General features: G+C 26.2%; 1 protein-coding gene across 1 annotated transcript; it reads right to left on the bottom strand.

The window, feature by feature from the left end:
- Nucleotides 1-248: 248 nt before the first annotated feature.
- Nucleotides 249-26,315, bottom strand: LOC100198784 (V-type proton ATPase catalytic subunit A). Its single transcript, XM_065789025.1, has 15 exons — nt 26,177-26,315; nt 20,577-20,670; nt 17,334-17,377; nt 14,464-14,548; nt 12,730-12,941; nt 8,945-9,085; nt 7,423-7,479; nt 6,346-6,440; nt 6,101-6,263; nt 5,647-5,755; nt 3,204-3,505; nt 2,209-2,352; nt 2,068-2,127; nt 813-1,082; nt 249-684 (listed from the first exon to the last, which is right to left on the bottom strand). The coding sequence occupies exons 1-15, from the start codon at nt 26,177-26,179 to the stop codon at nt 589-591; spliced, it is 1,875 nt and encodes a 624-aa protein (XP_065645097.1). The 5' UTR covers nt 26,180-26,315; the 3' UTR covers nt 249-588.
- Nucleotides 26,316-26,927: the final 612 nt, after the last annotated feature.

Genomic DNA, 26,927 nt, shown 5'->3' with positions numbered 1-26,927 from the left:
TATAATAGTGCCAGCAAATTCCACAAATATGTGAAAATTTACAGTTTCAAATTTTAATTTTTGGTATAAATAGTAATACTGATAGAAGATATAATTTACTCAAATGATATGCCTAATGCTTTTTTTCAATTGATAAAGTTGATTAAACATGGCTTATTTTTAAAAAAAGGACTTTAAACCAAAAAAACCATGGTTTTTAAAATAATCTCATCCCCTCAAAAAAACACAAAATAACAACAACAAATTGAAAAAAAATTCATATATTGATTTTATAATTACTACTGAAAAATAAAATTCCAAACTTAAATATTAAATTTAAAAAAAAAAAACTCAAAAAACTTAAAACACGATTTTAAATCTTAAAAATTTTAATCATGTAATTAATTTTATTAGAAATAAATTATTTGATTAAAATTTAAAAAGACATCAAAATAAAAATAACTATATTTGAACACTTAAATAAATATCTATCAAATGTATCAAAACTACAGAAAAAATGCAGAAAGTTTCATAAAATCAATTTTAACTTCAGAAAAAAAGTTTTAAAAAATTTTCAATTCAATAGTAGCTGTTGTTAAAATTGTTAATTTAAAATTCTTCTAAATTTCGGAATGCTGTCTGCATGCGGTCAAGCAAATCTGCGTAATCCTCTTTTATCTTTTTTTCTCCATCTTTGACAGGGTCCTAAAATATTTTAAAGTTATATAACTTAGTATATGAATGGGACAGATGGACAGGATAATTATAATTAATTATCCTGTCAAAAAATATAATTCTAATTAACAAATAATAATAACAAATAATTTTAATACCTTAAACTTCATCGAGGTTAATTCATACAATATGTTATCTCCCATTTGTTCCCTTATAGTAGCCCATGTAACTTTGTTATCAGATTGAGCCGTTGCTTCAACAGAATGTCTCGCCAAATCGTAAAATGCAACTATGTTACTTAGCATGCCAACAGTTTTATAGAAAGGACAATAACGATCATATGGAGTATACCCGTTCTGTTGTAAAAAATCATCCTTTACTAGCTTAGCAACTTCAAGTGTGATTTTATCTGATTCAGCCAGTGAACTCTAAACATAATGTTCATCCAATTTACAATAGTTAACTGAGAAATCAAAGTAAAAAAGATTCAACATAAAAAATCATTCAAGATTCAACAAAAAAGTTACCAATTAAAAAAGATTCAACATAAAAGTTACCAATCAAAATAAGGTCGCATAAATTAAGTTTTTAATGTACTTATATGTCAAATTACACAGCTATGAACAATAACAATATTAAAAATTTATTATAATCAATATTTTAAAAAATTGTAATCCTGAACATGCATTCAATGTTTTATTAAATAATAATATTACAATATATTATGTTGTTATTTTATATATTATTATTAATATACAATAAATATTTAAGATTAAAAATTATTTAATATATAAAGCAACTCCATCAGATTATGGCGATGCATATGAAATGATTGACAATAGTGAGTCTTATGAATGGTTATCAATAGTGAATCTTATTTCACTTATAAACATAGTACAATTAATATAAATGAACATTACTATTCTAATAATCTTTTAGATTTTTCTTGTAATTTGGCGCAAAAGCTAAGTTTGAAAATATGTTTGGAGTTCAATGGATTTTCAAAGAAGCATTTTGCTTGTGGTCTTGCTATTAATCAAAATGTATACAAGATGATTTCATAGCTAAGAGACTAGTTCCTTACACTGAAACATATTAGGGTACACCTGACCAAAAAACTTTTTTTTTATAATTGTTGTTACAACTCTCTTTTGAAAACCCAATACCTGGCCCACCTTTTTATACCTGGCCCACTTTTATATAACTGGCCCAATTTAGCTTCAAACCATTATGCAAATCTGTTTATCTCATTTATTATTATTTTATTTATTTATTTATTATTACCATTATGCAAATCTCATTATTATTACAAAGTTAATTTTTAAATTCATTTTTTCTGCTTAAAGCTTTTTAATGAAGTCTTTATTTCCTATTGTAGCTTAATTATGAAATTATCAAAATGTTTGTAACAACCTTTCCGACAAGTTGAACTATTTCTGATAAATCTTCTTCTTCCTGGAGAATCTCTTTAATCTAAACAAAAAAAAACCAATAGACAACAGATAGTAAAAAAATATCAAATAATAACAAAAACCTAAATCAAAAAAATCTAACCTTTGTTCGAAGAGGAGGAAAGTCAGGGTGATTTTTTTCATAGAACTCATCTAAAGCCCTCATGTATTTACTGTAACTGATTAACCAATTGACAGAAGGAAAGTGTTTACGTTGAGCTAATTTTTTATCAAGACCCCAAAATACCTAAAAATAATACAAATAAGTTAAATGCTTATGCTACAAAATACACCGATTATAGACATACATTACCTATATATACTACCTGTAACTATAACTTTACCTAACAATTGACCAAAATTTTTGAAAACTAGATTAGTAGATGAAGAAAGTATTTATCAACATTTCTCTTGATCAAATTATATTATAACTATTTTCATGAATCTATTTTTATTAGAAAAATAGAAAATAATAACAAAACCTTAATGAGAGACTCCTAACTTTATAATATATAATGTGTTTATATAGAATAGAATGTTAAAAAAAAAAAACCTGAGGTAACAAAATTTCTAACTGTTTCACTATTTCAATACCTGTTTTGCTTTTTTAAAAATACTTTTGTTTTAATTTGACAAAACTTTAGTTAGAAAAATTAATTATATTGATATAACCAATGAGTGTTTTTAAGTTAATTCACTTTTTTTTTTCAAATATTCAGGATCTAAAAATGACTTAACTAGTTATTTTTATTTGTTTAAAATAACATTTTTAGACTTATGTAAATGTTTTTAATTTGGAAACATTATAACAATTGCTTTAACATTATAACATTAATACATTAACAAGCCAAAAAAAAAATTTTTTTAGACATTTAAATTTTAACTTTAAAAAATGTACAGTAAGGTCATGTCTTCCCTTAAAAAATTTACTTATTTTTTTCAAAAACAATGGTAGGGGAAGACATGACCCTATTACTATGACAACATTATGTTATAAAAACTTTAAAAATGAACAAAAACTTGTTTTATATTAATTCATTACAGCAGGATTCAGGACACAGAATTGATCAAGATTAAAAAATGGCTAACTTTAAATACCTGTACGATACCAAGAGTGGCAGATGTGACAGGATCAGCAAAATCACCACCAGGAGGAGATACTGCTCCAACAATACTGACACTGCCATCTCGCTCAGGATTTCCTAGACATTTAACTCGACCAGCTCTTTCATAAAATGAAGCTAAACGTGCACCAAGATAGGCCGGATATCCACTGTCTGCAGGCATTTCAGCAAGACGTCCTGAAATTTCACGCAAGGCTTCTGCCCATCGTGAAGTTGAATCAGCCATCATACTGACATGATAACCCATATCTCTGAAATATTCAGATAGAGTAATACCTAAACAAAAGTTTTAAATTAATTTTCAATGTAAAACATTCTGTAATATTATAATATATTTAACAGAACAACAACCATCTTACTATATAGAATAACTTATTATTAAATTATCAAAAAACACTATTATATTAAAGGCACCTGCATCTTACTAAGTGATATCACTAAGAAATTCTTTAGAGAAAATCAAATATGTTTTCCAACATAATTGATTGAAAATCTTAGTTGCTTTGACCCCAAAATTTTTTTTAGATGATTGTTATAATTGTTTTAAATATTGATAAATAATAACTGGAATACATAGAAATATTTAAAAAAAAGGAGCAGCACCAAATATAAACGATTTGGTGCTTTCAATTTATTTATCTAAAACATAAAAACATAATAAAACACAAATACAATAAACATAAATTTCTCAGTAAGAATTTAAGTACCTATAAAATCTACAATAAAAATAAAATAAACAAGAAAGTGTATCAGCATTAACTGTGATGAAATATACTATAGTAGTGTGCAGTTTTCACAAATTAATGTAACTCACTTTAATTAGTTGACTTATTAGACTTTTTGCATTTTTAAAAAACAAATAAATTACTTGTAACTTGTTTTTCTTTATTGCAATCAAATATGACATTATATTGCAAAAAATGATGCTAAGAAAATCTATTCAGCATTTGCTCAAAATAGTAAACAACCGGGGCTTTGGCCGGGGCTAGGTTTGATAACATGTAGCCATGACCAGGGCCAGGTTTATGATCAGGGCTGCATTAATATTGATAGATCCTATAAAAATGCTATCTTTAATTAAAATTTATGATATGAATTTTATTTAAAAACAATATTATATAGGATCTATCAAAGCCTCGGTCATAAACCTGGCCGGGGCTGCATTAAAATTGATTGATCCTATAAACATTGTTTTTAAATAAAATTCATATCATAAATTTTAATTAAAGATAACATTTTTATAGGATTTATCAATATTAATGCAGCCCTGATCATAAACCTGGCTCTGGTCATGGCTGTGTTATCAAACCTAGCCCCAGCCAAAGCCCCGGTCGTTTACTAGCTCAAGAAAGCAAATTCTGTTCAGTTGTTCTCTCTCAGGGGCAAGGTAATGAACATTACAATAGAGGATGAAGGTTTGCATTGTTGGTAAAGCCAGCAAAAAATATAAAAAGTTTTATGCTTAAATTGAGCCTAAAAGACAATTGCAAAATATGGGATGATCTAGTTTTAAAAATGCACCTATTTCTGAATCTAACATTAAACTTGAAGCAAATAACACTCAAAGATCACAAAAAAATCTTTTGACTAATCTTTTACCTTTTAATACTTTTATTTTCAACAACCCTCTGAAACACAAGACCACTGCACAGAGAAACACAGAGTGGATTTGTACCTTTTGATTATGTGCTGAGTCTACTACTACTTTTGAGTATTCTCTCTAATCTACTACTGCATTTTTACAAATTAAAAATATTTCCAGATTTTCCATGAAACTATGATGAAATTCTGGTTTTAAACAGTTTTGCAGATCAGGACTGAGTATTTTCATTTGAATACCATTTTGAATATTTACATTTTCTTATTTGACATTATGGAAGAGTTTAGGCAATTTTACAACTGGATGGATTTAACCCAATTTGCAAAACAGATTTGAGTATATTTTATTTTGGTACAACTACTAGAAAGATGAACATCTGAGGCTCGTTTTACTCTTGCTAACAACTAAATCAATGGTTTTAAATAAGAATTTTCTTCTGGGTAATTTGCCTTTATTATAACAATTTCGTTGTAATGATTCATGATATTAGAGCACCATTGTTTAATTTAGAGTTTAATTAGACTTTTTTTTCTTGTATTTATGTAAAATAAAAATTTATACTTATATTTATTGTTACTTAAATTAAAATTTACCAAAAATCTAAAATTTGAACCACATGCAATTAAAATCAAAATCCAGAGCAGATAAAAAAAAAGTATTTGTATATTATAATAGAGTAAATAAAACAGCAGAACTAACAATTCACTTAAAAAAAAAATTCAAATACAAGAAAAACATTAGCAATATTTGAATAAATATTTTACCAGAATTTTACCCCCCCCCCCCAACAACAACAAAAAAAAAACTTAAGTTTTACCTGTGTAGATAGATGCCTCACGAGCAGCAACAGGCATGTTTGATGTATTTGCGACAAGTGTTGTTCTTTTCATTATAGATTCAGTAACACCATTAATTTCAACTGTTAACTATTTTTAAAATAATATTTTAATAAAACTATAATAAAATATTTTCAAAATATTGTTTTAAAAATATTTTAATAAGATTATAATAAATTAAACAAACCACTATGTGCAGATAAATCAAAAGTTTATATGGGTTCAGAATTTACACAGCAAAAATAATATTAATATCATTAATATAAAAATAATATCATTATTATAAAACTATTGAAAACACTGAAAATATTGGAAACTGGAAAATAAAACTTTTAACTAATAAACATAAAAAGATTATTAATGCACATTAGTTTTCTGGTCTTTAAAACATATTTTATTCAAAAAAAAATTCAATTTAAAACATCTTAAATTAACCTCTGGAAACTCCTGCAATACTTCTGACATTTCATTTCCTCGCTCACCACAACCAACATACACAATAACATCGGAGTTAGAATATTTAGAAAGAGCTTGTGAAATTACTGTCTTTCCACAACCAAAAGCACCAGGTATGCAGGTTGTTCCACCTTGAACGCATCTAAATTATTTTAATTTAGCATTTTATTCTTGAGTCTAGATTGCGAAAAACAGAAAACTTTAATAAATAAAATTCAACACACGGAAAAAGAGCATCTAAGACACGTTGACCAGTTAAAAGAGGATGGTTAGCAGATAATTTATCTGCAACGGGACGAATGTTACGAACAGGCCATACCTAAACATAAAAGTAAATAAAAAATTGAAGTTAATAAAAATGTTTAAATAAATAAACAAATATTAAATGCAATTATATGTTCAAACAATTACAAAGTTACTTATATCGAGTACAATTTTATGTTTAACAAACATTTTTTAGCTGACCCAATATTTTTGAAATTGGCTTCGCTATATAATTGGTAATCATTCTAAACTCCAAGAGATTGAAAGTTTTGCCTAAGCCAAATTTTTTTAAGACTCTAAGCATTTCCAGAAAGTGATTTTTTGGAGCAGGACTGCTAAGTCAAAAAAAAGAGAATAAACTCTGGATATTTTGTTATTTCACTAAAATATCTATATAAATAAGCCTATTTAGTTTTTATATACTTGCGAATTTAACTATTTTATGAGCTGCATGAATAAAATTTTGTGAAGTAAGACTTTAATTGTTATAAAAGAAAGTCATAGATACTGAAATTTAAATATTTCCAGTAAATTATAAAAAAGGAAATTTAAAAAATACTTATTTTCTTCATCATAAAAACTTTTTGTTTTGAAAAACTGATGTTTTGAAGTTTAAGGTTAAGAGAGTTGTGAATTAAATTTCAAACAAAATGAAAAAAAAAAAGAAAATGAAAAAAAAAAGAAAATGAAAAAAAAAAGCCTCTTTGAATGTTGTCCTGCCCCCCAGAGCTTTGAGAAAATGAATTTATTAAAACAAAATAAAAAAAAATAAAACAATATAAATTGTGAGAAAATACTTTACAAAACTGAGTTTCAACATGTTTAAATATTTGTTTTAAAAAAATCAATAACTTTCTTAATGTTAATAATTTAGAAAATATTTCAATTACCGACCTTATATGTTGTTGGTAACTTAATATAACTACTTATAATTGCTACTTAATATAACTGCTTATTTAATATAACTGCTACTTAATATAACTGCTTATAATTGTATAAAATGTCACAAGTACATGTTATGAGTATGAGTGACTCACCTGAAGCATTGTGTGTTTTGTGATTTCACCTTCAAATTCTGTCTCCAAAATAACATCCTTTAAAAAGAAAAAAACAATAATTTTATCATAACTTATTTATTAAACCAAATTATTATTTTTTTTTTTAACATATTTACTTCCAACAAGGCTGCAAGCAACTGCTATTAGAGTCAGAAGTTACTAGAAGAGAAAAGATCAAGTTTATAAAGCAAGATGGCTAGTAGCAGATGACTTATAAGATGATTGCAGGTTATATGAATCAGGAAAATAAAATAAAGGGAGCAAACTCCAAAAAACTGATGTTCGAGGAACTTATTATTATTAATTTGAATACTAAAAATAATCTTCAAGAAACGATAATTAATAAATTCTAAATCTATTTTTCAACATTTATTTAACTCCCTTTAGAAAGACATAAATAAAACATATAGAAAAATCTTTAGAAAGACATATAGACATATAGACATATAGAAAAAATATTCACACATTTTTATGGTTATAATTTAAACAGAAACAAGAGGTGTTTGATCTATCAAGCGAACAACAAATGTTTGAACTAAATCAAATCTTATTCTCAATAATTAATTATATATTCAAATGGCTACATAACAAAATTTGATCTTTTGACAAATTAATTTTAAGAATAACTAAGTTTCTAGATGTTAATGTGCAGACTAGAACCTTTTTATTTAATAATTTTTTATGCTCTAATATGCAGACCAAAGTTCTTTTCAAAATAAAAGGAAATATGAAAGAAAAAAAGCAATATATTTACCAAATTTTTTAGTCTAAACTAAAGTTCATCAAAAGAACTCATCAAAAGAGAAAAAATTGCTGTTTTTAATTTTTTTTGTTGAAAAAAAAATCAACAACATTGATTTTATCAATAATAATATAAAATTAATAATATCAGATCTGACTGCTTCTCAATAATAATACAACTTCAAACACAGGCCTTGTGATAAAGCGTTACACATTGTGTTTCAGGAAGGGCACATTAATAATAGTAAAATTAAAAAAATCAGTCAAAGAATGTACAATCCTTGTATGTTTAACCTAATTAAGTCAGCCTATGTTTATAACTTTTAAGTGGATTTTTTTGTAGCTAAATGAGCATAATTTTATGGTTTTAATGATACATTAAACTCTTTTTTTAAATTTTTTAATGCTGACTATTAAGTTGACTACACTTCAAAGTAGTGAATAAAAAAAATTTCCTAAATAAATTCTTTTAAAAACTCACTGGATACACATTACTATTAAAGCATTTGAGAAAAACTTTTTAATCAACAATGAATTAATGCAATAGTATTACAAAATATTGAAAAAAAAATCAGTTTTTTTTTAAAAATATCTAGTTTTTTTAAAGAAATACCTTAAATACAAGAAAATATTATACAATCAAATTAAAGACAAAAAAAATATTTTAAATAAAAGTCAGAAAAAGGATGCAAATTTTTGAGGTTTAGTAAAACATCTTTGACTAATATACTTGTGCTAATAAAAACAATTAAATACTAACTTCTACAGAATAGTTTCCTGCAGGAGCAATATATCTAACTGTTCCTCGTTCTTTAGGAGCAAGCATAATCTTGTGTGAGGAAATTAATGTATTTTCTACTACACTACCATATATATCTCCACCAGTTATATGACTTCCAATCTAAAAAGAATTTATCAATATAATATTAATAATTGACAAATAATTTTATAGAATCTGTAAAGTTAAACTGATACGCCTTAAGAAATTTTTTTTTTTTTAACATATAAAATTTTATTATTTTTTTGCTTTTTTTAAAACCAAACTATAGGTTAATGCTTATTTAGGTTTTAACATCATTGGATCATTGAAATATTGACAAACAAAATTATAAAAACATTTAGTATAAATTAGCAACAACCAACAGTTTGGTTTTAAAAACAGCCACAAAAAAAAAGAGTAAAACTGAAAATCTCCTGAAAATATAAAATTATCATATGAAGAATATCAATTGGCTTCATTTTAAACATTTGCAATATGATTAAACAAAAATTTTCATGATTAAAAAGTGTTTTTACTAAACTAAATAGCTAATTATTACCTAACTATTCGACATCGTAATACAACAACACTTAACAACACTTTAGCAATACCTAACAAGGCCTTTGTAAAGTAGTTTATTAGCAGCCTAATCTAGAAATTAACTAAAAACTAAATTAAACAATGAACTAAATTTTCTTTTCAGTACAGCAACAGCTACTGTATGTCATGTACTTTTATAGATAACAATATCATAACAACAAGTCTTGGGTAACTTTACATTCCTGCCAATGGTACTCCAAAGCTGAAACATGTATTTTGAAAGAAATAATATTAGAAAATGACTTACTTATTAATTAGTTTTTCAGCTATAATAAAAATTTAAATAGGTTTAAAGTCTGCCATATTGTGTTGTTAGTTATATATAATTATTTTTTATAGTTTTGTTTTGTTATTAGTATTGTATGAGTAATTATAAAAAACTAAATTGTTAAAACTTTTAAAAAACTGTTAATGAACTTTTTTTTTAACAATTAACATAATATGCTATATTATGTTAAGCTGATGTTTTTAATTGAAATTATTTATTTCTTTAATTATGATTTATTTTGATAATTATGATTTTGGTATAGAAAGAAATAATTAAACTTTTAAAAGGTTATAATAAAATTATAAATATCACAGTTAGTATGTGTAATTAGTAGGGCATAACCGATTGGCATTTTTTTGCCGATAACGGATTTTTTTGATTTTGTATTTGCAGATTCTGGATACGATCCGGATACACTGGTTTCGTATGTGCGGTGGTCATTCCCTCCTCTTTTCAAATTGTCCTTGCATACATGACACGTCGCTCTTGACTCATCAACAGCGTTTATTTTGAAATATTGCCATACCTTGGGACATGGTGTTAAGCTGATACAAACTTAAGCTATTCCAAACTTATAAATCTTTTTATTTATGATAAAATTCACTAAATATTTAAAGTTTTAAACTTATTCAATATTCTAAGTTATTTAAAACTGTTTGTTTTGATTTAATGATTTGTTTTATAGTACAAAACAAAAATTATGAACCGTGAATAATATTGAGTATTGATATTTGACGTCATCCTTATTTAATGGTGTGTTTGTTAAATCAACAAAACCGCAGAAATGAGTAATATATGCAGAGTGGTGTTTTTCTACAAATACTTTTTGAGTTTTTTTGCTTTATTTTGCAAAAAACATGTTCTTTTGGTTATTTGGTCTTTTGTTTCGGTTATTTACTTATTTTGTTTATGTTCACTATTTGGATCAGCCTGTTATTTCTTGATCCGGAAATCAGTGTGACCAGTCTAGTACTAATTACTGGTACCGGTAATTAGTATAAAATTAGTTGAAAGTCCATTAAACTGGTAAAAGTGAGCTTGACATGAATTCTAGTAGTCATGTAAAATATTAAAAAACTGTTACAACTAAATAATCTAGAATAGAATCACACCAATATAGCAACAACAACTTGTATATATACTTCACAATTAATTATCTAAAATCATATTGAAATTTGTATTGATAACAGGAAAATGTATGTAGTACAAAAGTGTGTTTCGTAATTTGCTCAGATAACAGGATTAACTGTGCACATGTCACTTGATTGTATTATTACAAAAAGGTGTAGAAGTAAGTGGTGTAGAATTATTAATTTTATAAAACAGTTAGCAGGTAGCATCTAAATATTTAAACAAAGTGTATGTGCAGAGTGGCCTATTTTTATTAATATCTAGTAATAATGTGAAATTTGTGTTTAAAAAAACTCTTTATTAGCAATTTCCTAATGTTTTAACAGTATGAAAATAATACATTAACAATAACATTTATTTATATTTAGTAATTAAGTAGTATTACTTATCTTTTATAAAAGGATTTGTATGGGTATATGTTACAGAGCTGGAGTAGAATTATTCGTTTTGGAAGTAGTTTTGAGATGGTACATATAAAAAAAGGTCAAAGTAATTTGTATAGATGATCCACGCAAATATGCAGACAAAACTTTGATAAATGGCTATAGGGTATGTTAATATATGGCAGGTTATGTTTTAATAATTAAACATTTTTAACTAGTAACTGGTAAAAGCATTTAACCTCACAAATGTCAATGTTACCAGCATTTCTTTATTAACTAAATAATTCATAAGGCATTTAAACCAAACACAACAAGTCTGCAAACAACCACTATTTAAGACTTGAAGTAGCAGTTACTGCAAAAAAATGCAACCATGCTAAATGACATGCCACACAAGATTGAGTTTTGGTTGATGGAACAAGTGATGATATCTTGCTTATACAAGTCATATACAAATACTATGCACCATGCTTAGTATTTGTATATGATGCTTGTACCATGCATAGTAATGGTAGAAAAGAGAAAGAGATGCAACCTTATGACAATCAGACAGAAACTAGGCTTTGAAGCTAGAACAGAAAATGCAATTTTAGACCTTATAGTATGAAGATCTTATATTTTGATATTCTACTCTGAAGACCTTATATTTAGACCTTATTGTCTAAAGACCATAGAGTTAGAATATAAAAAGTCCTTATTAAAAGTACTAGCCCAAATATAACAGTATAATTACAAAGACAAATAAAAGAATTATAGAGAATGATATTAGAATTGAGAGAAAGGCAAGTACAATAAAGAGGTTGGATAGAAGTTTCTAGTTTTGAAAAAATTGATAGAAAATTACAAAAAACTTGTCGATAATTTAAATAAGCAGCAATTATTTCCTGACATGGTTCAATTCAAAGACCAACTTTTTTTTCTTTATCTCATACAACAACATACCAGAAGGCAACTGGGTTATACGTAATAGCTGATTTATATTTTAAAAGTAAAATATACTTTTTTTTAAAATAAAAACCATTTTAAACATTTGGAATTGATGCAAAATGTTTTCCTTCTTTCTGTCAATTCTTTACATCTACTCTTTTAAAGGGGTATATTTTAGCATAAATTAAATTATGGGGGAAATACTTTAGCATAAATAGTATTAAGAATATTGAGTATAAAAATGAGATTATTAAATATAAAGCTAACATGGCAACTACTCAAAATATAAAGCTAACATGGCAACTACTCAAAATATAAAATTCATGCTATAACTATAACTGTAATATAAGTATAAAGAGAATAAATATAAAGAAAGTCTTTTTATTAATAAATAAGTATAAACTAAGTTAATATTAAGTATTAATGTAAAATAAATAAACAAAACTAAATAAATAAAAATACTTTTAAAAATTAACCTTTATATTTGCTGGAGTAAATGGCCATTGTATGGATCTACTCAAACATTTGGTATTGACACCACGAGGAATATAAATAGACTGTGTTAAATCACTAATATCTTTTAATGGACGTTGAATACCATCAAAAATACTACCCATAATGCCAGGTCCTAACTCAACAGACAATGGTTTTCCTGTTCGTAAAACAGGATCTCCTACTGTTACACCAGCTAAAAAGTCACATTAAAAAAATGGTTTATATATATATATTGCTATATTTATATATTGTAATAAAAAGTCATTAAAATGCATAGTTTGAGTTGAAATTCAAATTATGCATTTTACTGACTTAGGATGTATATAATGAAAACATATATATTTAAATAAAAAATTTTAACATCAATAAAAATTGTTTTTTTGTCAAGCTTTTAAACAATATATCAAGAGAATAATGACACACAAAGTCATATTATGTATAAAATTTTTCTAAAAACAAATATAAAAATTCAGTGCCCTTTAACATAAGAACCAAAAAATTTGTTTTGAAAATAATGCTGTCATGTAACTACAGTACAATCTCTCTAATTCAAACTGTATGGGGAAAATAAAAGTTCGATTGAATATTAAAATTTAACTTTCTGATTAGAGATGAATTTTAATGGTGACATTTCACAGTGACTTAGCTATTAATGGAACTGTGAAGGTTTTTGAATTAAGGAGATTCAAATTAGAGAGACTATACCATCGTATTGTACAATCATTATGGTTTAGTTTTTATCGCATAAAGTGTGCAATTATAGCACTAACACTTATAACATTTTTTAATTGCTTCCACTTTGCAATTACTTTACCATTTATTCAATATCAGCATATTATATTTATATAAATATTATTTATATTTATATTATATTTATATAAATATTATTTATATTTATACTATATTTATATAAATATTATTTATATTAATATTATATATAATTATTTATATTTTAAATGCAAAAAGAAAGCTTTCATTTTGTTTCCTTGGTAACATTTTTCAAGCATTAAAATTACACCCCCAGAATTTATAGAAAAAATGACGTTTATTTTTATGACAAGTTTGCATAATGACTAGGCAATTTAAAGATTGGTCTGCACATTCTTGATTTAAATGATTTACCCCGTACAACTGTTGTTGTTTTTTTAAAACTTTAAATCCTGGCTAATCCTGGAAATCGATTGTACGGATATAAAATTTGTGTGCAACTAATTGTCAAGTTTAATTTAGCTTAAAATTTTATCAAGTCATACTTTAATATTCACTTTAGATTCACTTTAGATTCACTTATTTTTAATCTACTTATTAATTTGCTTAGAAAAAAGATTATTTATTAATTCTTAAGTTTTTCCTCATTTTCTTAACCTTTATCTACTTTCATAAGTTTTTCCAGGTTTCTATTATTATAGCCATATTTTATAAAAACATTAAATATTAAATATTTTTAAAAACTTATATTTTTATCAAATATAAAATAAAAATAAAAACTGATTTTTTTTTAGATTTCAATATTTTCAAAAAATCCCCCTTCAAATAAAAACTGTTGTTTTTTTTAATTTAAAGATTTTTTTTTTGAGATTTAATTTTTAGAGTGTTTATTAACTTGACACTTTTGTTTATTATGATTTTTATTTAATTGGTTAGAAGAAAGTTTAGAAAGTTGTTTAAAATATACTCATTTTAAGTTAGACTTGAAACTAATTTGAATAACTTACAGGTTTCTTCATATACTTGAATAGTTGCCATATCATTTTCAAGTCGAATAATTTCACCAACTAATTCATTATATCCCACACGAACCTAAAAAATTATTAGCAAACATATATATATATATATATAAATATATATATATATATATATATATATATATATATATATATATATATATATATATATATATATATATATATATATATATATATAAATTAGTAAAAAACACTTATCTAACTTTTATCTTCGACTTGAAGTTTCACCATTGCTGGATCATCAGGAAGCAATGGTGAAACTTCAAGTCGAAGATAAAAGTTAGATAAGTGTTTTTTACTAATTTATTATTGCTCTGTTCTTTAAGAACATTGAGCACTCTATTTGTAAAATACACTAACATAATTTACATATATATATATATATATATATATATATATATATATATATATATATATATATATATATAAATATATATATATATATATATATATATATATATATATATAGATTTTTTTTTTAAAGAAGAAAGCAAAAATATAAATTGCTATCTGTTTGTAAAATATATTTGTATAATTTTAATGTATCAAGTATATATTGTCCCTATGAAAACACCAATGTAATGTATGCGTATACTTTTATGTATTTCTTTCCCCAATTACATAACAATTAATAGTAATTATTATTAATAACTGCTCACCAATAAAATAGTAGACCAAAAGGGAGGGCTGGATGATAACATAGTAGACCAAAAGGGAGGGCTATATGAAACAATTAAGACTATGTGAAAAATGTGTAGATGGCATGGCTTAATCGAAGCTTAATAACTATGTATATATGTATTGCGCCTTATTTAGAAAATACACAGCAAGGCTAAAATGGTATAAGAAATCTGAATATGGAGAGATGTGTATTATTTATAAATATACAACAAAAATATTTTTCTATATTCAAAAAAAAAAAAAAAAGATAAGAGATCATCCATAAAGTATGTACGCTCGGATGGAAAAGAGGGGGTCTGCAAATGGTGTTTATTAGATGGGGGGCAAGAGGTCAATTATAAAAGTAAGGAGACACTAAAAAAATATAAAATGTTGGGTAGGTAGGTTAAAAGCGTAGGTACTTTAGGGAGGTGGAGGGTACTCAAAAAAAGCGTATAGCGAAATGCCCGGGTAGGGGTCAAAATAAAAGCGTATGTACTTTATACGACCCCTAAAAAATTACAAAGGAAATATATGACCAGCAATATTTGAAAGAAAAGCAATTGAAAAAAAGGAACAGTGATGGGATTTATGCCTTATCCAACTAAGCTAAACGTGCGTATACTTGTGAAACAAATATAATTATATTATGAAAAAAATTATACAGAAAAGTATATACATGTATTAAATAGATTGATTAAGTCGCGGTTGTCACATGATCTATAAAATATTCTGAAAACGTAAACATTAAAATCGTTAAAAAATTTTTTCTTCATTCGAGTTTAATTAACAATGTAAACACTTTTTACGCTGTTTTTTTTATTTCTAAGTACCTAATTGAGCTTTAGTAAATAACAAATTATTGTTAATTAGTAAGTAACACCTTTAGTAAAATGTTTTGAGCATTGTTGAATGGATAATTTGTGATGTATGATTAAAAGCATGTTGAAATTCAGCAATAATAAAAAAAACAAAAAACAAATTCCGTATAAAAGTTATCTATACTTCCTTATAAACAGTTTGGCATTTAATATATGCAAAAAACATGTATATAATTCTCATATTAAAGTCAAAAAAAGTAAAGAAGTGATAAGGATAAATCTTTACATTATTCTCTTTTATGTTGTTGTTTTAACAATTTTGAGAACAACAGCTTTTTAGAATTTTTATTATCAATTCTTAACAACTTGTTGGTTCTTTTATACTCACTTCTTTGCGTGATTCAATTTTTTAAACTCTTCTATAACCTCTTCTTCACATAATACAATCTTTCTCAACTCTTTTATAACCACTTCTTGATATGATATAATTTTGTACAATCTTTTTATCTCTAGTACAGCTAACTTAACCACTTCTTCGCATAACCTAACTGAGCAACAGCCTATTAGAAATCATCTTTAAATTCCAAAAAAAAATGAAACAATGATGTTGTAATGCATGACGTAAATATGAGTAAATAGTTCTTCGCTGATATAAAAATTAGATCATTTTTTTAGCAAGTCTTCATAATGATTTTATAACATTTTTAATTATTAAAGATTCTTTAAGGTTTTCCACTTATTTATTGCAATGTTATCACCTCATTCAATATGACTGCCGATGCGATTGCTATCGTAGACGTCAGAGCGACCAAATCAATAGTGACAATATATACTTTTTACATTAAAATTATACAAATATATTTTACAAACAGGTAGCAATTTATATTTTCATTTTCCTCTTTAAAAAAAACAAATAAAATATTCGAAAATCATTCTTTTTATTTTCGACTTTTTTTTTTGCTTATCTAATTTTGTTGCTGAAAATAGCAACTAAAGAAATAAAAATAAAAACAAATTATTTAAATTTTTTTCCAATTTTATTTTAATTTTCTATTTTGTTAGTTTTGCTTTCTTTGTTTTTGAAACTTTTTCCTGCAACGCCTAATATAAAAAAAACTTGCAAACGGCCATGACCAAGTTGTGTAAAATAAAATACTGATGCGTGGACATACAAGATAAAAACCGCATGCATTTCCTCGGAAGGCTTGCAAACTAAAGTTTATTACTTCAAACATAGCAAAACATCTGCATACAAAATAAAAAAGATCATACATACAAAATAAAAAAAGAACTTTAGAGATTTAAATGAACAGTAGATACATGGCAGAACAATTAAATAAAAAGATTAAAAGAACATACCAGTTCATACATAGCAGATCCACTCATGTTATTAGCAATAACAACTAAAAAAATTACAAAATGAAACTTTTGATGAAGTAAATAAAATATATAACCTTGTGGAAATATAATTAAAACTTTTTCTTTAAAATAAACCAAGGTCATTATTTTATTTCCTATTATGTAAAATTGCAAGTACTTACCCTATTTTAACAAAACAATTACTATCTATTTACATATTTACAAATACTTTCACAGATTTAGGCAAAAGTGCCGCCTGAAATCCATATGTTTTATAAGAAAAATAAAAATAAATTAAAGAATAATGAAAAAAACAAAAAAATTTTTTGCTATACTAAAAGCCTTCATATTTAGATAGTACCTTCCTATATCCATACCTATATTATTAAGATATTATTGTATTCACAACTTTTGTAGCACAAACAAACATTATTAGCTCCAGAATGGTGATTTTGTTTTATTTATTAGCTCCTAGAAGTATTTTTTGTTACTTATTTAAGTCAATAACGACATTAAAAATCAATTTTTATAAAAAATAATCTTTTTTCTTGCAAAAGTGTTCAACAAAATTTTCATCTAAATTTTAATTTTTTATTTTCTGTCAAAGCATATGTCATCCATAATTTTATCCTATTTAGGATGAATGCTGGACCTTCTTGACTCATGGATCTTTGCTTGTACCATCTTGGTAGTAGCTTCACCACTCTTCCTCTAATTTCCTATTGAGGGTACAGTTTTAAAACTCAGTATAATGGTTTTGAGGGCAACTGGTAGAAGGTTTTCCCTGACTCTGTGATCAACAGGTGTAAGTATCAGAGTATTAACAGTACAATGTTTTACATAGAAGAGTGTAAATGTTAGTTCTTTTGGCGTGCATTGATAAGGTCACATAAAAAGACCTTGGTTGACTAACACTTGGTAAGACTGAGTTGATTAACAGGAAATTGCTCAGAGTGTCATACACTATATGTTTTTTTTTTTTTTAGATTATTTACCTCCCTAAGGCCCGAGGGGGGCCACTACAGTCGAGGAGGCTACTCATTTTTTTGTATTTTTTATGTGTTTGATTCAAGATCTCTAATTTAAAAAAAATGAATAAAATATCTAAAAATATTATTAAAAAAAAAACACATTACCACCAAATTATTTAAATCTATCTTTTATAAAAATTTGTGGCATTTAAAATAACTTTTTATCCTGCAAGTCATACCTTTTATAAAACTTGCTAGACTTACAGTCTCTTGCAAAAGTTTAGAATCAGTTTAATATTTTTTAGGTAAATCCACAATTTATTGAAAATGACATACATACACCAAGCTAAGATTTAATTTATGTTATATACATACATGTTTATGTATATAACATAAATTAAATCTTAGCTTTGTGTATGTTATTTGCATATGTTATTTGCATATGTCATTTTCAATAAATTATGGATTACCTAAAAAATATTAAACTGAATCTAAACTTTTGCAAGAGACTGTACATGCTTTTCATGAAACTAATTTAAATTGGTCGTTAGATCTCAGTGTTGATGGTTATTATCCTTTGATGTGCTTAGTATTGAATTATCATATGCATAGCCTGGGCATAGAGTTTTATATAAACTAAGCTATGTCATGAAATCAGGTTTGAATCTACAGACAATTTTTTTATTCTTTCGCTTATCACCTCTATACTCTATCACCTTTATTTTTGTTCTTTAATAAACTTCTTCGCAAGACTACTCTTTTGGTGTTGTTACTAAGTAAACTAAGTCCTTTCTCTTTATCCTTTAGCCAATATTGTTGTATCAGGGTTTGGGTTAGTGTTTCCCTAACCATTGGCAACTAATATGCTATTAGCACTGAATGTCTTGGCTCCAGTAATTCTGACTCTGCTGACTCTAAAGCTCAAAATTTTTATCTTCTAAATTTTTTACTTTAGAGACTCTAAGACTTTGAGACTTGCTTTCTAGACAACTATAATTAAGTACCTTTACACTTTCATGTCTTGTTTCTGACCCTAGCTTGTGCCTAGTCTTGTTCTATTTTAGGTGGTTCATATCATGCTACAATCTCAATAAAATCTTAATCTTGCTACTTTTCTGCATCAGATTCATCAGATAATTCTTATTACTACTTAAAGAATGACTAGGATTCTTTTTGTGATGTCTTTAGGCAGATGAGTCCATTGTTTCCCTGGTAAAATTGAGTTCTTTCATATTCTGGATTTAGGCAGGCACGAACGCTCTCATTTCTTTACGCTGTTTTTCAACTTAAACCAAACCCGACCCCATGGTTTTCTCTTTCTTCTGCAACTGCAAGTTTTATTCACAAGAACAATTCTAAAGAACCAACATCTTATAATTTTATGAAATATGTAAACTATGTAAAAATAATTTTTATAATTGTAAACTCTATAGGAAGAATTAGGACCTAAAGTCTTAGTGTATTAAATACACTTAAGTATTAAAATAGTAACACCTCTAACTTTTCAAAATTAACACTCACTGTAACAGTAAAGTTAATCTCTTCTTGCTAAAATAGTGTTCTACTGCTTGTCTTAAAATGCTCCCAACTTTGTTTTGCTTACATCAAAAACAATAACTGTCAACTTGACCAATAACTGTCTTAAGATTGTTCTTTGCAAGGCATCAAAAAATTGCTTACTGCTACTAGAGGAAATGGGTAAGAAACTGCTAATACTCTATTTGTTTCAATCATATTGAAACAAGCAGCAACACAAAGGATTCGATTTTGACAGAATTGAATAACTAACCTGATATCAAAAATTCAAAAAAAAAGAAGCTAAAACACTATGTAGATCAATCTTTTCTTTATCGCCTTTCTTAATCTTAAAAATAATTTGTTTAAAAATATTGCAGAAGGTTTTAATTAAAATCTTAACCATCGATGAGATATATTCTAACTCTTGCATGTATTAAGTCTAACTGGCACCACACCAGAAATTTTGTGAAGCATAACTAGCATAACATAAACACAATTTTAAAACACATTGTTTACTTTCATTTGTCACTATGAAAGCAAAACAATCAATTTCCAAGTTTTTTTGAAATTTTATACTTTAAAAAAATCTATTGAAAACATTAAAATGGACCCAATATTAACTTAAGGTTGATTAAAGTTTTCTAAAAGTTTATTAAATTGTCATCCAAACACTAAAAAAGTTACCAATATGTACATATTAAGTTAACTTTGGAATTAAATGTTTAATAACAAATAGTTTTAATATTAAACATACCAGGCCCTGACACACCATAAACATAACCAAACCGTGATTCTCTTTCTTCATCTGCAATTTTAGGAAGGTTTTTAGCTCTATCCATTCCACCAGCCTGAAACAAAAGAAAAAAATTGCATAAGATTATTATAGATTTTAAATTTAGGTTAAATTTTACAACTTTCTCACGCCACATTTTAACAAATTGAAACTTAAAAAAATTGTGTAATCCCTATTTAAAAAACTCCAGATTCAAGACCTTTTTTGACTAATTTGATATCATTTTAAATATTTTTGACTAATTTGATAGTCATTTTAACTATTTTTTCGACTAATTTTATTTTAGTCTATTTTAGTAATTTTAATTAGTCATTAAAAAGTCATATTAAAAGTCATATATAACATATATTAAACGTAGCCATCATTACATAGTAACTACATGTCAATTATGTAGCCATCATTACATTTAACGTAGTCATATTAAAAAACTTATTTACTGACTACATTAAATGTAATCATGACTAATGACATTTATTAGTTAATATTTTAATTTTGGGTAAAGGTAAAAAAAAAGTTCAAGACACAAGCTTTTTTGTTTGTAATAAGTAAAACCTACTTCAGTATATTTTTTCTTATTAAAGTGGTAGTCTCAGCAACTGTAGCAGCTTGAGCAGTAAGCAAATCAGCTAAAATTATCTTTAAAAAAGTGAAAAGTATTTTGGATTGGAAAACCTGATATTTGCTCGGTTTGAAAGTAAAAATGCAGGATCAACCTAGATTTTTTTATTTAATATCTGACAAAATTCAGATATTAAATAGAACTAGTTTTTGTGAAACTTATACTTAGTTTTAAATCATTACCTGATTTTTAAATCTATGATTTTTATTTGTAATATTTTATTTGTAAAGAATGCTTTTTACCAAAACCCAAGATTTACATAAGAGGCCATCCATAAAGTATATACACAGTAAATCCACCAATTTAAGACCTCTCTCCCTTGTATTTATCTGTAAATTATAAACAACTCTGTGTATTTATGGATTACATATCACAAAATCGCCCCTTTTCCTTCCCCAAACCTAAATTTTTCAAAAGATTAAAAACTTCAAAACTCAAAATTTCTGTTACACAACATAATATAGATTTTCCAACCTTGTGAAATTCAATGCTTTTGTTAAAAAAATATTCAAGTTTTAGGAGAGATAGAGAACAATAGTCTGATTGCATACATACCTGCTGTCTTGAGCAACCTTTCCCCCCCCTTTCTGTAAGCATTCACATGTTTTTTGGAAAATACCTTACCTGCATATGTACTTTATAGAAGACCCCGAACTTTATATTACCTAATTTTTAAATAGTTTTTAAATATTTGAAAAACTTTTCACACTTTTATATAAAGAATTTTATTTTTGTATGAAGAATATATAATAAAAAAAAAATTCAACATCATACCAAGTTTATTATGTGCTTTATAAGCATTTATTATTTATTACTATATCATTCTCATAAACATTTACACTTAGTTTAAATGCAACAGTTTCTTTCGATATTATGTTATGTGAAAAAAAGTTAAGTTTTTGAAACCTAAATATAAAAAAGGTTAATATAAAAAAGTTTAAAAAAGGTTAACTCTTAAATAAAATCAAAGAATTGCTAAAAAGTAGGTTTTTTAAAAATATCTTTTTAAACTTCCTACTTTATTTTTAACTTTTTTTAAACATTAAACAATTTGTTTAAAAATAAAATTACTAATTTTTTTTTTGATTTAAATGAGCTAACAAAAAAAAGCAAAATATAAAAAAAAAATGTTTGTTATTTATACAAAAACAAAAAATTTTTTTCAAGTCTTAATTCATACCGAAAATAAAAGTGAAACACATTTGAATTAATCACAATAAAAAAAGAATCATTGATTCTGTAAGATATTGTAGTCTCAGATAACTAGAAAACAATAGACCAGATGAGTTTCAACAAAAACAACAAGGTTTATTATACAGGGTGTCTGCCAATATTTCAAGGTAGATTTCCCTGACTTTTCTCTGATATTTCCCTAATCTTCTACCTGTTTTCCCTGATTTAATTTAAAGTTACCTAAACTTAATTTCACTAAAATTGAACTAGATTCATTTAGAAAAATGTTCTTCAACTGCAAAATATAAACAATAATACAACCCACATTAAATGTATTAAGAGAAGTTCATAAAACTATTTGTCAAATAAACTTTTATATTATGAGTACCATATACAACTTACTTAAGCCATGTAAGTTTGATAAAGAGCCATTTTCCCTGATTTCTCCCTGATTTTTCCAAAACTTAACCTAATTTCCCTGATAACCCTCTAATTTTTTTGCAGATATCTGAATTCCCTGACTTTTCCCTGTTTTCCCTGACTTTTCCCTGTTTTCCCTGACTTTTCCCTGTTTTCCCTGATCTGGCAGACACCCTGTTATATAACACTGTTCTAGTTTAGTATAACAAATAACTGTATTGTTTCATCTGAACATACCATGTTTTACAACCTGATTTAAAAGAGCTTGGATACAAAATTTTGTTAATTACAAATGTTACAAACACAGGAAATACACAGGAAAAGATAATAGAGGTAGAAACTTAGTGTTTTTTAAAAACCATATAGAGTCAACTATGAAATATCACTTGTAGTTCCTCTCACCAGAGATCATCTAGGTCAAGTTTAAAAAATCCAGAAAATAATTTGCAAAAAAAATTCAGAATTTATTTTCCTCATATTTGTCTTAAGTTCAATACAGATGACTTACTGAATTTTTTGGAAAATTTATTTCTTTATTGTATGGGTAATGGACTGAAAAAGTTTAAAAATTTTTGGAACTCCGGAAAAGCTAAAAGTTGTAAAAAATAATTGGGATTGACTAACTAACTAAATAATTTATAGTCAACAAACAAAATCTGAAATTAATATACAGTAAAAAAAAACATACATTGTTAGCATAATAGGTAAAGAATTATTCAACCATGAAAATTCAACCATGAAAATGACTAAAATAATCATACAGCTTACTCCTGATGAGCATATTGAAGCAACATCAATTGTAGCAGCAAGATATAATATTGGAATACGACCTCAGATCGCAATTATGTCTGCCATTCTTTCCAAATCTAATGTTAATTTAAAAAAATAAACATCTCTAGGTCTTCTGTTCACAGAAAACGGTTTTAGATAATTCAGTCAACAGGGGTCTTTAAAGAAAGCAATAATTGATTTACTAAAAGGTAAAAGACAATTTCTACATTTTGACAATAAACTAGTTAAAGAAATTTCAGAAGACCTTCAAGTATCTGTTATTTATGATAGATTGGCTGTGAGCATTAGTTCCTTAAATGCTCCAGATTGCGATGATATACTGCTTGGGATTGTCCAATTAAAAAATGGTACTGGAGCATGCTAGGCAATTGAACTAATAAATTTATTTAAATATTACAAGTGTTTCAATCAACTGTTTGCTTGCTGTTGCGATACAACCAGTAGTAACACGGGGAAATATGCTGGAGCAATTCAATTGCTGAGAAAACTTAACCTCCCTTTAACATGGTTGTTATGCAGACATCGCATATATGAGCTGCATGTTTCACTTCATGGAAGTACTCACGGGAAAGACAAAAGTTCCCCATAGAGCATTATATTTAAAGTTAAAAAAAAAAAAGAAAAGTAGAGAAGTGAACATTCTAAATAGTATTGTAAAAATGAGTTAGGATAACCTAGATGTTGATTCAGTATTGTACACTCTTGCAAAAGATGCCCTTACTTTCTGTTCAAAAGCTCTGCTCAATAATACTTTTGCAAGAGGTGATTATAGACCTTTGCCAGCTTGTTGCTTTTTATCTAGGTGGAAATGTAACTAATTTTAAACTCCATCAACCTGGCACTTGTCATGAGGCACATTTTATGGCAGATGGACTTTACCTCCTTACATTGAAAATTACAAAAAATGTTGCTAAAATAATGACAGAAAAGGAGGAAAATAAGGTACAGAAGGGAAGATTTTTTACCGCCATTCTTTATGCACCATGGTTTTTAAAAAGCTCTAAGTCTACCAAAGCACCCAAGAATGACCTTGATGTTTTCAGGGCAAGTTTTAAAATTTAAGTGTAATACAATGACCAGTTAGGATAGTCTTTAACAAAGAGTACAAAACAACATTCTTGGTACTTATCTCCTCAGCTTGTTGTGTCAGCAATTGGAGATCGTGGCGTTGAAGAATGAAAAAATAAAAATGATTATTAACCTACTTAAATTTCCTATGCCTACATTTTATGTTAGGTGTCTTCAAATTATTCCAGTTCTTGATTCTAAAACAACATTATCTCTTCTAGTTGGTCCAGAGTCTTGGTTTCTTTTTAAAATTATTGGAATTTCAAAAAGCGAAGTTGAACAATGGGTTTACGGTGAAGTAAAATCTTGGGATAATACTGAAAGTTTTTGTAAGTTCTATTTATTTGTAAAATATCTCTCTACTACTAACGATTGTGCAGAAAGAAACATCAAGCTTATACAAGACTTTGTGAAGGCATCTACAAATGATAATCAAAGGCAAAATATAATGCTTGATGCAAAAGATCATAGAAAAAAGTTACAAGCCAAAATGCCAAAAGATCAACTCACAAAAGCATATACTTTGTAACTGTTTTCCTATGCGTTTAATTTAATAAAAGGTTTTTAACATTGTGATTCATTTTTTCTCGCTCTAACCGTTGTTTATTTCATTATTTAATTCTGCGAAATAAATTTGTAAGTTATATTTATTGAAGGAAAATTATCTCAGTAATATGCGCCTAAAACCGTAAAAAAATATAATACTCTCTGAATTTATAATTACACATCTAGAAAAGTTGCTAACTTTGGATTAAATTTTTATATATTCTATCTTTATAGACCAAATCACATAGTTTGAAGGGTATAGTCTCATCATTTTTTCATCATTTTTTGGGATACCCTACAGCACACCTTATCAATGTCACATATAATTGATCAACTGACAATGTTAAATTTAAATACTAAATTGCTGGACATTTTTATCCACAAATGTTGACCATAATGTAATTATATTCCTTGCTGGATTAAGATGATTAATTGACAACTGGCAGACAGGATGAGAATATAAATACTTCTAACAATAAGTCCAAAATGTTAATTATAGATTTTTAGTATACTTTATTAAATTCGTTATTATTATCATTTTTATTTTTATTGCTATTATTATTAATATTATTAATGCTAATTCATTATTATTAGTTTAAATTAAGTTATTACTATATTAAGTTATTATTATAAACTACTACCATAAATTATTACTAAAAATTATTATCGTTAGAAATTATTTATTTATTTTCTGTTTTTAAAAGATCAAACTAAATGTTAAAAAAAAATTTTAGGTTAATAAATAATTGTGTAATTTGTCAAGATACAAAAAAAAAAGGCAATAAGCAATTGTAGCTAACTTATCTGATTTATATCATCAATTTTTAATGGCATAATTAAACTTTTTAAACAAGACCAAAAAAATAATATTTGAGAAAAATATTAGGAGTAATAAAAATATTAGGAGTAAAATTATTATAATTTTAAATAAAATAAGACTCACCATTTTAATTTTAAAAATGATGCAACCTTAAGAACTCAAGTCTTTTAACAAGCGTTAACAGATACGGTACGTGAGCAAGATTAACACGGCTTCAAGTTAGAAGATGTTCTGAAAAGCCGACTAATTCAGCAGCGTATTTCCGCCTTAAAATATTTTAAGTTAGTAAATTTTATGCAGCATATGAAATTTAAAACTCGTTCTTTTTCATATTCCATATATACTTAAAATTACTAAAAGTCTTAAAAATATAAATTAAAAGTTTTTAAACCTCATTTTGTTTTTTTCTTAAGTTTTATCAAGGTCAATTGGAGACGTAATTACAATAAGTTAAATAAATACGCTAACGCGGAAGTAAAATATACTCGTCGCGGAGTTCATCCAACCCCCACCCCCCGCCACCCTATTCTCCTTAGACACTCCCAAAAAATATTAGTTTTAACCGATAATTAAAGAAAATATTTGTTAAAAGTAACATTATAAAAAAAACTTGTCTACAGTTATTTATTCATCAAATCCAACGAGTTAATCGCCATCTTAAATAATTATTAGTTTTAACAAATCTGTCTTAAATAACTTGCCTAAATTAGGCTGTAAATAACTTGAAGTAATTTTTTATCTAATGCTATTATTAGATTATGTTTAAAGCCATCTGTTTTAACCACAACCATTTGGCTTATTAAGTAAAATTTTTAGAGATCGTCTGTGTTTTATGATAACTAATCTTATTTTATAAGATTTTTTATTCCGTATT

Source organism: Hydra vulgaris, chromosome 01, assembly GCF_038396675.1.
Source record: "Hydra vulgaris chromosome 01, alternate assembly HydraT2T_AEP".
Lineage (NCBI taxonomy): Eukaryota > Metazoa > Cnidaria > Hydrozoa > Anthoathecata > Hydridae > Hydra > Hydra vulgaris.
Note: the sequence above shows the minus strand (reverse complement) of the source record. Positions and strands in the feature narration are given on the sequence as shown.

What these genes read in the sequence shown, in the direction of transcription:
- LOC100198784 (XM_065789025.1), bottom strand. An exon ending in TTACTCCAGCAAATATAAAG is followed by an intron (nt 9,086 to 12,729) that starts GTTAATTTTTAA and finishes AATTCTTTTTAG; the next exon opens with ATTGGAAGTCATATAACTGG. An exon ending in CCACTCTTGGTATCGTACAG is followed by an intron (nt 2,353 to 3,203) that starts GTATTTAAAGTT and finishes TATTATTTTTAG; the next exon opens with GTATTTTGGGGTCTTGATAA.